This window comes from Engraulis encrasicolus, chromosome 7 (assembly GCF_034702125.1).
Source record: "Engraulis encrasicolus isolate BLACKSEA-1 chromosome 7, IST_EnEncr_1.0, whole genome shotgun sequence".
Classification (NCBI taxonomy): Eukaryota; Metazoa; Chordata; class Actinopteri; order Clupeiformes; family Engraulidae; genus Engraulis; species Engraulis encrasicolus.
Genome location: NC_085863.1, coordinates 23,292,876 through 23,308,710, shown reverse-complemented (window position 1 = coordinate 23,308,710; position 15,835 = coordinate 23,292,876). Strand labels below are relative to the sequence as shown.

At 42.2% G+C, this 15,835-nt stretch overlaps 1 protein-coding gene across 1 annotated transcript in view; it reads left to right on the top strand.

Annotated features, from left to right (window-relative positions):
* The window catches only part of LOC134452620 (serine/threonine-protein kinase DCLK1-like), an 88,584-nt gene that overhangs the window by 28,496 nt on the left and 44,253 nt on the right, over nt 1–15,835 (top strand). The window contains exon 4 of the mRNA XM_063203102.1: nt 10,200–10,323. Within this exon, the coding sequence (XP_063059172.1) occupies nt 10,200–10,323 (124 nt within the window). The remainder of the gene's footprint in view (nt 1–10,199; nt 10,324–15,835) is intronic.

Sequence of the window (15,835 nt, the reverse complement as noted above, 5' to 3'; positions counted from 1 at the left end):
TTAAGCTCCCAAATCCTGGATTAAATGCACTGACTGTAAACAAACAAACAAACAAACAGGTTATGCACACGAATCCCGAGTTATGTAAAAGCCTGTGAGAGCCTGTGTTATGTGAGGTAGTTGTTGGAATTCTCACCCTGACACGCAGAGCACTTGGGTTCAGTGTACAGGGCATTATTTATGAATGAATTAAAGCAGCAACAGTTCAGTTCACTTCAACACGCCAACAGAAACCTCATCAGTGTCAGAAGGCTGAAAGAGCACTGGAAAGGAGAGAGAGAGAGGGAGAGAGGGAAAGAGAGAGGGAATGGAAGGGAAAGAGGGTGAGGGTCTCATGTTATATTCACACATCTGTTTGAACTTGTCCCGGCTGATGAGGCTTTGCCGATCCTCTCCGTCGTCGTTTTTCTTCTTCTGCGTTGCCACTTGAGTGACAGCAGACATCTTTAAGCCTCGCTGTTGCATAACTAGAGTTCATTACCAACTCATGTTCATGACACCACAGACACTTCTTGGTGTCTTAGAAGAACGTTCTCCAGTTTTCTTGTTTTATCTTCTCCTTCTTTTTCATCTCACTCAATCACTCATGCTATGACTGCCCCCTCTCTATCTCTCTCTCTCTCTCTCTCTCTCTCTCTCTCTCTCTCTCTCTCTCTCTCTCTCTCTCTCTCTCTCTCTCTCTCTCTCTCTCTGTTTATCACTTGCTTGTCCATTCGAAGCTGTACAGTCCAAATATGCTTCTCTACTCCTCTACTGTATGTTTACAAGTACCGTACTGTGCAATGTTTTGCTACATTGATAAGCAGGTTCCCCATACAGCTGTTATCGGCAATTATGTACGAGTCATTGGTTATTGCTACTGGATTAAATGTGTTAGATGGGTTGGAGCGTCATATGTTGTGGTCTTGTCTTTGCTTCCTGTTTGCTCGTTATGTAATCAAAATCAAATGAAAGATGTCTGAAGAAGATGGACAGTACAGTACGATGGAAAGCTGTCTCTCTTAATAATAAATTTAGTCTCTTGCAAGTGTAGTGTGGAAATCTTGTTATCTTTTCTTCACGCTGTTATGTAACTGACCTCCTATGCAGGTTATGACCTCACATGCCCACTGACAGCCATCTCCTCATATGCAGTAGTTATTGACCTGTTAATTGCTTGGAAATGTTTTTTTATATATACTGTATATATATATTGATTGTATTGCAAAAATTGTATAGCCAATTTAATTTGCGGTTTGATAATTACATGTATCTGATACTGTCCAAAATCCCCCACCCATCTTGGCTAACAAATGCTGTGCGGGAAACCGACCTGCACCAGGACTGTAGACGGCTGTGTATAATGTAACTCTCTTTTGGATAGTTAAAATGACATCTTTCCTCTCATATCCCTCAATTTAATCATCCTTTTCAAGTTTCTTTCGCTAGCTCTCTCTGTCTCTTTCTTCCTCTTCCACCTCCACCCACGGCATTTTTTTGAAGTCTTTCTCCCCCTGGGGAAAATTGGGGCGTTTCGGCAGAAGAATTTCATTTGAAAATCCCCATATGTTGCACAATCACATGGGCGGGAGAGTCCCGTATGCGGACCTAACAGGCCGAGCTATTGGGTTTGTTCTGCCGAGGCTTGTGAGCGAGAGAGCCCCCGAAGTCAAAGACATCTGTTTTGTAGAAAAATGGAAGACTAGGCACCGAGCTTCTGGGGCGGAGGAAGAGGAAAAATATGCTCTCCCTCTAAACTAATTAAGCAATTCATTCCTCTGGGTCTCCCACAATTACATTACATTATGGAAGTGAACCACACTGTCTGCCTGCCTCCAAAAAAAAGAAAAGTAATAAAACAAACTCTTTTCTGCCATTTTTTTGTGTTCTTTTAAAGCCGGCTTACATAAGTGGCACGGTTGTATCTCATCTCATATTCCTGTGAAGACCTTGTTTACTTGCGAACTCATTGTTACTAATGAGACGGAAGCACATTTGAGTGCGCCCAGCGGTGCTTTTGCACACTTCCTTTGCAAAGTGATAGTTTGGAGTGAGATGTTGTCTTGCCAGCTAATTAGCCTTGTCCTCATCTCATACCGAGATCCAGCTGAGTCATCTGAGGTTTCCCGCAGACAAATATGTATTTACAATATGTGGTGTAAACTTATTTACAATGGTGTTTGCGTTTGTCTCGGGCAGCTGTGGCCTAGTGGTTAGAGAGTTGGTCTTTTGATCCAGGGGTTGCAGGTTCGAATCCCCCCTGACTTCTCCCTACATGTCCGTCCATGGCTGAAGTGCCCTTGAGCAAGGCACCTAACCCCACATTGCTCCAGGGACAGTAACCAATACCCTGAAAAGTAAAAACCGTAAGTCGCTTTGAATAAATGAAAGCGTCAGCTAAGTGCAATGCAATGTAATGTAATGTAATGTCTCGGGTACAGCAGAACCTGAGAAGAATGCAATGAGTTAATGATACTGCGTTGTCTCCAATGGTAGAAAAAAGGTACTCAATTAAGGGATCTGTTGCATCTAACACTGCAATACGTTGCAATAAATATGTTCTCATTATCCAGGCATACATTAGCAGGAAAGACAAATTGCAATAGCACAGTCTTTTTTCAAAAGCAAATCTGCTGCTACAAACCCCAACTCCGATGAAGTTGGGACGTTTGGAAAGCAGTAAATAAAATCAAAATGCTATCATTTTCAAAACATTCAATCTATTCATTAGATGGAGAATAGTGAAAAGACAACATATTAAGTGTTAAAACCGAGAAAAAATATTGTTTTGGGGGACATATGTACTCATTTCTAATTTGATAAATCCAACACGTCTCAAAAGAGTTGGGACGGGGACAATTAATGGCAGCAAATGTCGAGGAAGACTAAAAACAAAACAAAAGACAACATTTAACAGTTAAATACATTAACCGATGAGATGATTTTATATAAAAAACAGTGTTAATTCCTATCTTGGACATGATTTCACCAGCTTAAATGGTGGGTGTATTCCTTGTCATGTTTTGCAATGTTTTCCTTTCTGTAGTGCTTACAGTGTGACAGGTCTTGACCAAAAACCCACCATTGTATCACCTGCTGGTCCTTATGATGGAGCCAAACTGTTAAAACATAGTAGAGAATGCAATTTGACCTTACTATGTGGCAGTAATCGAAGATCTCCCTTCAAAATATAATGCATGAGTGGCTTTTCATGCTGTTTAAAACCCATTTATACCATTCAGCACTGTATTTAACTGTACAGAGGAGTGAGAACATCTTAACCAATGCACTACTGCACCCGCATGCCATCATGGAGGCTGACTTTTGAAGCTAGCACTAACACAAGTTGGATGGTCCATTTTCACTGTAGCACAGGATGTGCCATGCTCTCTTATTGTCAAAAAGAATGGACTTCTACAACTTCTGCTGACTTCTGTAAGCAAAGGACTGTTTCCCATGTCTTCTGGGTCTATTTCAAGTGAGCTCAGGTGCTTAGGAGAATGTTACACCCCTGTATCATTTGCACGCATTAAGCATTCTTAATATGGTCAATTTTCAATAGCTCTAGCACTCCAGGAATTAGAGTGAGACTACAGCCAATATATATTTCATGACGTCATGAACCTATACAATGATTTTATTAACAAAAATATGTCTTATATACACTCAATCGTGGTAAATCAAAGGGAATTCAAAAATGTATGTAATAACTATGGTAATTATTCCCTTTGCATCTTTAATTCTGAGTGACTCAGCCTCTCTGTGATGATCTTATACCTGGACACGTATATTGTCCGTCAGTACAATTCATTTTGAAATGTTCTTCTTTGTTGTTTTATCTTATTTGGATGTTTACAAAATTTCACTGATCCCCGTCCCAACTCTTTTGAGACGTGTTGGATTTATCAAATTAGAAATGAGTACATTTGTCCCCCAAAACAATATTTTTTCTCGGTTTTAACACTTAATATGTTGTCTTTTCACTATTCTCCATCTAATGAATAGATTGAATGTTTTGAAAATGATAGCATTTTGATTTTATTCACTGTTTACCAAACGTCCCAACTTCATCGGAGTTGGGGTTTGTAGTTTTGGAGCCTTGCTGCTGTTCAGCTGTCTCTATTCTATTGTTTTTGGCTTTGGGTGAAGGCAATTTTATGTCAGCAAATCCTAAATGTGAAAGACAGTTTACAAATCACATTTGGCGCAAGATCTACCGTCCCAACTTCCTCAGAGCTTGTTGTCACCGGGGCAACCGGGCGATGGGATGCCGCCCGGGCCGTGACGCATCACTGTCAAACTCTTTTGAAGTCCTGCCTTCATACTCTCATTAGCTTCAAGGGCACCCTTAATGAGCCTGTCCAAACACTACCCGTCACAAAGACACACACATTGCTGATTCCGCAGACAGGCAGACACACAAACCGTAAAGACAGACAGGTGGATTTGACAGACAGACACAAACAGACTCAGGCAGACACACAAACACAGACAGACAGAAAAGCCGACAGGTGGATTTAACAGACAGACATGCATACAGACAGTCAGACATACATGTGGATTTGACAGACAGGTGGATTTAGCAGGCGGACCTATACCTATAGACAGACAGAGAGACGTGTAGATTTTACAGACAGACAGACATGTGAATTTGACAGACAGACAGGGAGGGAGGCGCATTTGACAGTCGACAGATGAGATGTTTGACGAAGGATGCCATGCCTGAAATGCCACAAGCAGCACACAAACATGTGCACATACCCACTCTCCCTTCTACTCTCCATCACCTATTATCTCCATCTCTCCCTCTCTCACTTTCTCTTTCCCTCTGTGTGTGTGCGTGTGTGCGTGCGCGCACGTGTGTGTGTGCGTGTGCGTGTGTGTGTGCGTGTGCATGTGCATGTGGTGTGTGTGTGTGTGTGTTATAGATCTTGGCATTAATTTTCTCCCCTGGACCTCCCGGGTTACTCACAGGTCTCCACGGGGAGTCCAGTGTCCTGGTTTTACTGGTATAAAATGGAATAAAATGGAAAAGGTCTGTGCTCTCATCGCCTTCTGGGCCGATTAAGCATTCTAGGGCATCCACATCTCAGTTCCCATTCTGAATCCCGATTCCTCTTAACGCCTGAAATGGTCCCTTAGTTAAATACAGTATTTTTCAACCCCCAGGAAAGCAGTGAATGACCCCCTCTGAGTGATTCCGTCAATTACATGCTCCCGCTCAGTAATGTGTAATTATGTGTAATTAACAGCTTCAAGGGTAAATACAAGAAAATTAAAGGCAGTCTGTTCCTTAATGAAGGACCCCGTTAATAGCCAGAAATGGGTCAGTGGGCATGATGTCATGGGCAAATTAAGATGAATGGAAGAACACTTAAAGGACTTTCAAGCACATGGTTGGTTAAAGAAAGAAAACCAAAAAATCCATCCAAAGAAAAGGCTGGCCTATAGGGCCTATTAGGCCTGTAAAGGTACACTGTATCGTATTTGTACCGAACCAAACATGCATGTACCAAACCAAACAGTGCTGTACCGAAAGGTAAAGTAGCAGGCTACTCTGTACATTTGTTTACATTATGCTGCCACTACATGTAGTGGCTCATGCAGAACGCTGAGAGAGAATGCAAGAAAAAACAGGTGTAGAGGCTTGTTCTTAGTGAGACCTTGAGAAAAGTAATATTTCTTACACTGATGAAATCTCCGACCCAAAGTAGCAGTTTGAATGTATTTTGCTTTTACTGTACCGAAAATGTACCGAATTGGTACCCCAAAATCGAGGTACATACCGAACCGTGATTTGTGTATAGTGTTACACCCCTAGGGCCTACTGTTATTTCAATAATGGTGATCCAGATGAAGATGAGAAAAAGTCAGCTTCAAACCAGGATTGTTTTGCTCCCACTTCTTTATTTTTATGTAAGGTTTCGGGTGAACACCCTTCTTCAGACGTGATAAAGGGTGTTCACCCGAAACGTTACGTAAAAAAAGTGGGACTTTTTCTCATCTTCATCTGGTCATTTGGTTGTCCTGCTCCCAGGTCAGACGTTTTTTGGATGTGCAGTTTCAAACTAGTCCGCCAACTTATTGTGATCCAGTAACAAGTTGGCAATACACCGTACTGTACATACAATATATGTATTTGAAAATGTAGCCTCTTAAATGTAATCTCACAGCACCATGGAATTACAGCGTTCTGCCAGCAAATTGGTAAAATGGGCCCCGCTGTCATAACAGATTAAAACTCTTGTGTTTTGGAAAGGTTAGATCATTCATTTCATTTGAGTTGAGATTCATCTAAAATGGGACACTCACTGGAGCAGAGGAGAGCAGATGCACAATCAAAAGCCTTGCGTGTTGCATTGCGTTGCATAATGTCGGCAAGTTGCATAATGGCACACATTAATTATAAAAGATCTTTTTTCACACTTTTTAGTTTTTCAACATTCTCTGTTCTTTTTTAGTTGAGTTGAATGTTAAATGGGTGTTTTTGTGTACATGACAGGGCATTTCAGTTGTACCCATAGACCATATGAGATACATTTTCACAGATGGGATGCTGCCTAAATTGAAGGTTTTGCATGCTGCCATCTGACCACTGACATTGTACACTTAAGCTTAGTTTTTCAATATTCTCTGGTCTGTGTGAATGAGTTGAGTATTTGAAGGTCCAGTTTATCATTTTATCAAGTTAGTTATTTTCAAGATGTATTCAAAATGTCATCAATTTGATCGTTACTTGAATATCTACTAATTCATAGAGTCATGTTTTCTGGTCTGCCCAAAACACTATGAGTTTTACAGCCAAATATGTGGTATGTCTATTACTTCCCTTGGACTTGTAATTGGGCATGGGACACAAGCTCGGGCTTGATCACCCCGTAGCTGGCCACCTTTGATGAGGGTGTTTAGTGTTAAAGGGCCGAAACACCCCCTGATTCGAAGGAACACTACTGACGATGTGTCCTAAATTGACAATGTACACCCCCCCCCTCCACACGCCACTCTCACCATCAAGGAAGCTCATGTGACTCATGTGTAAAACATCTAATGGCACAATGGATAGTAACACCATCTTGTCCAGTGTTTTATGAATCTGAAACTGGTAGTTCAAAATGGTGGACATGTAGAAGAGCCATCTAGATCTGAATGTTTGAAAAGTGGATACCGGTACTGGTGAATATTGAATACTTAGAGCCTGGTTGTGGTGCCAATTATTGATGAATAATAAAACATTTGTGAATGGGAAGCATGCATTCTGGAATTAAACTACTTAAAAAAATACATACTATACGTTCAATGAGTATGACAGAGCATATCAGTTGTGCCCATATATCATGTACTACTAGTAAGTTATACTACTAATCTCTTTAAATTCTACAAAGACAGTAATAGAGTGAAAGGTCAAAGATGGAGTCTTGCAAAATCTTCAATTTAGGCACGCATCCCGTCAGTTAAAATGTATCTTAAATGGAGATTAAACTGGTAGACTCTGTAAAACAAATCACCCTGCCCAAAATTGTCATGCTACTAAAGCTACAATTAGTCACCCCAATGTAGTGTTTGAATCAGGCTTGGCATAAGTTTGTCAATAGTTTGAAAGATTGCTGGGTTGTGCAGTCGGCACATGTGAATTCGGAATTCTGGCAATTTTGCACAACTCCCTTTCGATTTCATTGTTTACTTTTAAACATGGAAGTCTATGACAAAATGTCTCAATTTCTCTCTCCATTTCTGCTCGCGATCAATAAAATAAGTCACTACCCCACAATCAGCCCCAGATGTACACGTGAATTTTACAACAACTTATTGTTTTTATGCTGGCAGCATTGCTGTTTGGTTGGGTCATTGCTGTTTGGTTGGGTCATTGTTGCTTCGTTTGGTCACTGCTGCTGCTTGGTTGGGCTTGTTGTCATCAACAGCCACCCGTGTCACGTTTCTGCTCTCTGGCCCTGGGCTGTTGGCATGTGTGGCGCCCGCGGCGCTTCAGACTTCAAAGCCGGCTGCTACCAACGCAATAGGATGTCAGAGGCTTCCTTCCAGGGTGCTGCTCATCCTCCTCCATATCTGTGTGAGGGCCGGGGACAGTACCACCATAGCAGAATCTTTATATCAATCAATCGATCATGCAAGTTTATTAGGACCATTTGCAATTAAAACATAAATGTTAACATTTCATGCATCACACCAGATTTAGCCTTGGGCTAGTTTTCGTCTGTAGTCCTTGATGTTAAAAATTAAATGGTATACAATAGAATATTAAAGTAAAGCAGCAGTCAAAAACAAAATGAAAATACAGATAAAAACAATAAATAAATCACTCATGTCCCCTGTACCCCCCCCCCCCCTCATCCTATTTTTATTCTCTGTTATTGTATTTTGTTATTATTATTGGTATTTTTTTATTATTGCTATTTTGTCTTGTCTTCTGACTATGCTTGAACAGCATGTGCCACTTTCCCTCCCTTCCAGTGCTATTTTACATGAACACAATTCTGTGAAGCCCTTCTCATCCTTCTGTATTTCTATTTTGATGGATTGTTACTGCATAGTTCTGTGTACAATACGGTATGCCTACCCCCACCACCCTCACCACCCTCATAGCTATTGTACATGAACACGATTCATTTCATTACCATACTTTTTCCTTTGGCCTGTGACCTTGACTTTTTAGTTTCATGCCACAGGCCCGGGAAAGTTATATGAAGTCTTGATTTGTGAATCTATTCAAACTTTAAGGATAAAGGGAGATGTGTAGGGAGATGGTGTTTGAAAACAGATGTAGAGGAAGAAGAAATAGATACAAATAAAATTAGAAATACTAGATGAGACGATACTCTAAGGGAAGATGTCATCTCACTTCAAAGCCTATGTCCAACATAGCAGAATATCAGACGCTTCCTTCCCTTTTCTCCCGACTGCCTGATATCTAAGAGTCAACAGGCCACTCATTGCATTAGTCTGTGCCACGGGTATGTGCAATTTGGTATTGGTGTTTGGCAGTACTGGTTCTACCCAATTGCGCGGGCCTTAAACAATGAATAGACACAGACTTTCTTAAATGATTTTAACTGGTGTTTATGTGAGCCTGACTGTAGCGGGGCCCCTAGATTTGGAGTGGCCCGAGCTGATTGCCTAGACTGCCTATTGGTGAATCCGGCGGCTCTGGAGTTTGGCTGACTGTGTGGTGGGAAATTCTCTTGGAAACGTCTGATTGGCTGCAGTGCCGGTCTGCTGGTGTCATGAGCCCATGCAAATGTGTTTTGCTCAAGCAGATTTGGGATGCCAGTAATTAGGTCCAAACAACAGATTTACCCCAAATGTGTCTCAGCTGAAGTGGGTTCTCATAGTCATATTGCTTTCATGTTGTTTTATTAAGCACAAACAACGTCAAGAATCAAAGGGAAAATCTTGTGTTCAGTTCACATGCAATTCCCTTACTCATTCAGCAATGCACTTCAGTTGTTTGCTGCAATAGGATGCCAACAAATTAACTATTTTGGTTGTCAAAGGAAATCAGTTGTAAGAAACTGGACTTTGTTGTTTTCTCAGAGGTTGTAAATGTATTACTGTTGCTCCAAAAGGCTGCTTTGTGTCTGGTCTATTGATGGGGAACCAGAAGCTATCTGAAGCTTCAAAAAGGCTGGCCCTGCCGTGGCCTAAGGGTAGGACACTGGGCTGGCCACCTGGGTTTGATTCCGGCCCGGGTCATTTACCAATCCTCCCCCATCTGTCTCTCCCACTCACTTCCTGTCACCATCTCCAACTGTCAGATAAACTCTCAGATTAAGGCAAAAAAGTTTAAAATATATATATTTTGAAAAGGCACCATCCTAACAAAGTGTTTCCCAACAGGTGCTCTACAGTCCCCAAGGGGCGTTAGGGAGATTTGAGACAGGGAAACTGCTGAGAAGGGGGTGCTCAGTTGCAAATAGGTGCATAAGTCTACTTTAGTTTTTAATCCTAAGCGGGCGTTGGCAGGTTTATAGTGAGATGAAGCTCTGCAAGTGGGAATTGTAGAACTAGGCCTACAGAGAGATGATTTCTTTAAATTCTAATGTTGATCTTCACACAGCACTGAGCAAAGTTTACTTTGTTGACAATGTTACACTGAGCATAGAGTAAAATGTTGGTTTTTTTTGTGGGACCAAAGTTTATCTGAAATAGAGCTTTTGCCAGTTATATTGACAACCCATTTTTGTGTATGTCCTGTCTTCCTGCAGGTCACGTGCCTTCAGGACTTCTTTGGTGACGATGACGTGTTCCTGGCATGTGGCTCTGAGAGGTTCCGTTACCAGGACGACCTGCTGCTGGACCAGCATGGTAAGATGGACGCTTCCTCTAAAGGTGACATTATTTTACACTCCTTTTTATTTTCAACACTTACTGTAAGACTACCTCAGTAATACCACAGTGAAATTGTGCAGTGCTAATTCAACACTTGTACAGAATACAACTAACTATGAGTGTGTTAAATTTAGCTCTCCAAGTGTTGAATGAAGACTGCACATATTTACTGTGTGGGCTATAAACACATGTTTCACTTTTCTGCAGAAAATCATCATCATGTTCAGAAGATTTCATCAGTACTTCTCTGGCTATTTTTCGTTTCAGGATGATGAATAAAGGATTTTGTATATCACTTAGTTTTATGTGTGATTGGCTGCACATATCCCATATTTATAAATCATGCTATTATTAATTTCTAACTTAATAACAAAAACTAATTAAATTGACAGATCTATGCCATGGGTTGTCTACAAATGCTCTAAAGATCTAAAGCTCTAAATGAGAACTAAGCAGGTAATTGGAGTGCTTCTGGGCTTCACCTTTTTCTTGGTGCTTTGCATTGTAGCCAAATAAAAAAGTAAAACAAATTTGCAACCTTAAGTGCCTCAGCATCTGTCTACCGAGAACTAAAGTAGAACTTCTTAAGTTCTGAAGTGGTAGTAGCCCATTATATAATATTTGTCCATCTATTAAACTATCCTAAGAAAGTAAGAAGATCAAGTGTAAGTAAGATTAGCTCACCACAACAAAGGTTTTTATGTAATCTATCAATCTGCCTTTGGTAATCCTTGGCAAGAGTTTTAGCAAATTTCTAAAACAGAGGATGAAGTGTACGTCATTCATTTTCTTTCATATTCAAATACAAAGTTCCCCCGTGCCTCACAGTGACATTCAGTGCCCTGAAAACTTGCCCAAGACACGCTGCACATCTTTCCAGAAAACACGTGTATTGTAGACAAAGGGACACACTGCTCATTTGGCAAGCTGTAGCGAGTCTCCCCCCCCCCCCCTCCAAAAAAGGCAGCTGAGGGGGAGCTGGAGAGCTGAACTGTCACACTGTGACATCTTGTCATATTGCAAGCCTGCAGCCACCCGCCACGTGTGGGTGTCAAGACAAAAAGCCACACGGCGAAACAAAGCAGAAGCTGTCACGTTTGTTTATCGCCCAGTTGTCTGTCTGTTTGTGGGTCTGTGTGTCTGCCTGCTTGCCTGCCTGCCTGCCTGTCTGCTTGCCTGTCTGTCTGTCTTTTTGTGTATATTTGTGTCTGTCGTCTTTGTGTCGTCTTTGTGTCTGTGTGTTTTCTTTGTGTCTACTTGTCTGCCTCTAGCATGTCCTACTGGCTCTGCATTGCCATAGTCATTGTTTCTACAGGGAATGTATGTATGTATGTATGTATGTATGTACAGTATGTATCTATGTATGTATGTATGTATGTATGTAGGTGTATGTATGTATGTACTGTATGTCTGTCTGTCTGTCTGGTGTGCCACTTTCTGCTGACTTGGCACGGTCGGTCACCCTCCCTGTCACATACAGGAAAGATCTTTAAAGTGATGGTCTGAAAAGAGGTAGACAGTGTGGGCTTTAGTCTCCTGTTAATGGCTGTGTGGATTGCTGTAGACTCATTGTAGAGCCCTGCAGGGCGTCTGTGGATGGACCTATTCAAATGTCAGGTGCTGCGCTGAGTCTCACACAGTGTCGCCTCAACTTTCTGTCTGTCTGTCTGTCTGTCTGGGGCTGTAGTTAGATGTGTGGGCGTCTACGCCTCTCCGTTGCTGCACTGGCACACTCTTAAACACATAGTCTCTCTCTCTCTCTCTCTCTCTCTCTCTCTCTCTCTCTCTCTCTCTCTCTCTCTCTCTCTCTCTCTCTCTCTGTCTCTCTGTCTCTCCAGCTCTTTGAATTGCCTCCCAGAAGTTAATGAAACATCCGCTAAATTGCTTCTTGTCAAAAGAAACCATAAAGCATTTTAGGCCTGCCTGATTTGGCATCACAAAGTTCTTCTACCTTGCCAGTGGTTTTGCTTTGCTTAACAGACTTAAGTGAGAGCGCACAGGTCTGTCATCCTACCCAAGCTTGGCAGAAGCTTCTACACGGCTGGAAAGCATTGCCTCTGCACCTCTCTTATGGCTTTAATAATTGTCACATTTTGCACAAAATTTCATTTCCAATTTAACATACTTTATGATTGGTTTGTGTTAGTAGTGATGTCCAGAGGTTTACATACTGTAGCCTACTGAATGCACGTTACAAGTCTGTCCATGGAATTTCCCTCTTAGTCTTTGGGATTTGTAGCCTTACATCGTTCCACCAATGGAACCCCTAACACCTAATACACTTGTTAAACATACAAGAGGTACATGGCTCTACACTACTACAACATTATACATATGGGCAGCCGTGGCCTAGTTGTTAGGGAGGAGGTCTTATAATCAGAGGGTTGCCGGTTTGAATCCTACCCTTACCTCTGCCTACACCTACTGTCCACCCTTGGCTGAAGTGCCATTGAGCAAGGTACCTTACCCCACATTGCTCCAGGGATTGTAACCAATACCCTGTAAATAACTGTTAGTCACTTTGGATAAAAGCGTCAGCTAAGTGTAATGGAATGTAATGTTATAATACAGTCTCAGTAAGACATAACAAAATTGACATTCTTGTAACAACAGACTTATAACGGGGCGCCACTAGGACGTTGTAATAGTCATTGGAAAAAATAGTTCTACCATAGTACTTCACCACTATGGCAATGCACAGGGCCTTTACTAATACATTACGACTTGGTCCGTGCCATTCTGGTAACAGCTCATTTATAACAGGGGTCGTGTCTTAAGGGGTTAACACATTCATCTCTCAAGTTCATTTTCGTAGGGATGTATAGGTAAATTTATTAGTGAGATTTAATTAGGTACCGTGTTCCCAACAAAAACATCATAGATAGATAAATATTTCTGCTTTATATATGAGAAAATCTCAGTAGTGGCTGAAATTCTACTCCTACTTGACTCTACAGTACAATATTATGCAAGAATAGTTGCCCTACGCCTTCACATTCTCTATTCAGTCATATCTATTGAGGAAGTAGCCTAGAGGATAGCCTTGACCATGTTTGGATAGCACTCCTTGCTGATATTTTCTCGGATGTACTATGGTGTAAATATGGTATAAAGGCCATGCACAAGAGATATCACTGTCACTGTCTGTCTGTCTGTCTGGCTAGCTAGCTACTTTATCTGTCTGTTTGGTGTGTGTGTGTGTGTGTGTGTGTGTGTGTGTGTGTGTGTGTGTGTGTGTGTGTGTGTGTGCGTGCGCGTGTGTGTGCGTGCGTGCGTGCGTGCGTGCGTGTCGGCATGTCTGCCAGCGTGCCTGCCTGTATGCCTGCCTACCTGTCTGCCTGTCCGTGTGGGTGTGTGCGCGCACGCTCGTGTGTGTGTGGGTGTGCGTGTGTGCGTGCGTGCGTGTGTGTTTGTCTGCCTGCCAGCCTGTCTGTCTGTCTGTCTGTCTGTCTGTCTGTGAGAGCAGTGGGGGAGCATAGCCTAATCAGCTCGTAAGGTCTGTAATGAGGCCAGAGCATCATGCATGCTGATGTGGAAGCTACGCACTGCTACAGCTAGCTTAGCGCAGCAGCCAGTGGAAGCCCCAAGGGGAATCAGAGCTGAGATGGAGCGGGCAAGAGAGGAGAGGACCTCGCTTCAAAAAGCGTGGTCCGAAGCTTTTCTAAATGTAATGTAATGTAGTAATGGCCATAGGGCATACGGGGCAAATGCCGCTGGTGTTTTTGGGCCGGACCTCCCACAGCCTCAGTGGCCAACAGGGCTATGCAGAAGTATAATATTGACTTTAAATATTGAGGGCTAAATGTTACTTGATGGCTTGTGGTCTTGTAATTACCTAAACTTGCCTGAGTGGTTGGTCTAAGCCGAAAATAACCCTGACCCCTTTTTTTGGTCCCAGATCAGCCCTTAGGAGAGGAGAGAGGGGAGAGAGGGCCATTTCAGTGACTTGCTGCTGTTTATTATCTTGTCTAAGTCAGCATTCTCCTTACATGGCACTAATAAAGCTTTATGTTTAATGGAAGTTCTTGTTTTATTTAATTGCGGTAGCTGTATTTTGTACCAATTTACAGAAACACAGTTACACCTGAAGACATTCATAAGGGTTTAAAATGTGCACGTTTATGTAAAGAGTTTTCCAATGGGCTTTGTAGCTGTGATATGAATAATCCTGTATAGTGGTAATTAGGTGAACTAGTGCTTAAATGTGTACATTCACAATGTAAATAACATCTGGCCCACTTACATAAGAAATAATATTATATTAGATTATATTAAAGAAAATACTGCCATGCCTTTAGCATGCATACATCATGCGTGAGTACTATTAAAAGTCCATGATGATCTTTGCGGTAAACTGGGAGATGCAGATGTTGTTCCATGTTTTCCTTGACTGGGCAATCTCCATTAATTCTTCACACATTACTAACACCTTTGAAGTATCGTGGACATAGCATGGCATGCCCATGTAAGGGGAAAAAATAAGTGGCCCCTAATGTAAAACTTTTAAAATGAACATTTTTTTTATCTTAGAAGAACGAAGTGAAAATTAGGTGAGCCAGTAAAGAAAAGAAGGTATTACATTACGGTACCCTGATAGTCGTATCTCCAGGTGTAACGAGCTCTACTTCAAGTTGTTGAATTAAGGCAGCTAGCAATAAAACATTAACCCATTACGACACTGCGTTATAAATTTGCTGTTACCAGAATGGCAATGACCAAGTCATAGTGCATTAGCAAAGGCCCTGCGTTATGTCACGCTATTGAAGTATTATGGTAGCTAACTTTTCAATGACTATTACAGCGTGCCACTGGAGGTACAGCGTGCATTAAGGGGCTACAGCAATGAAACGTTATGTAATATTCATACCTAGTTGAAGGAGGGCGCATGTACTCATACACTAAGTCTTCGGAAGGTAACTGTTGCTGCTCCTCCCAACGGGACGAGCGTCCTCTCGAAGCCCGTGAAGATGACATTCCTAATAGACTGTGACAGCACTGTCTTGCACGGTGTCGACACTTTAATGTCTGTTAATCAGAATTAATTTCTTCGCTTGGCGTCAGTCGAGACTGCCAACAAGAGTAATAGGCCAGGAAGCGGCTCTCTTAACCGGCTCCGCACACCCAAAGACACACAACTGTCATTATGGATAATGAATGCAAACTCTCAAGCAGAGCAAACTACTGAAGGGTGTGTGTGTGCGTGTGCGTGTGCGTGCGTGCGTGCGTGCGTGCGTGTGTGCCTGCCAGCTTTGGCCAGGCGTGGGACAAAGTCATCTGAAACTGTCCCAAACTCAATACATACAATTTAGTGAGGACAATGTGATAATGGGCACCATCTTTCCCTGGGACCAGGATTAGTGACCCGTTTGTCCCATAGTCAGCTTCCCTCTCTGTGTGTGTGTGTGTGTGTGTGTGTGTGTGTGTGTGTGTGTGTGTGTGTGTGTGTGTGTGTGTGTGTGTGTGTGTGTCTGCGTGCGGGTGTCTGCGTGCGGGTGTCTGCGTGCGGGTGTGC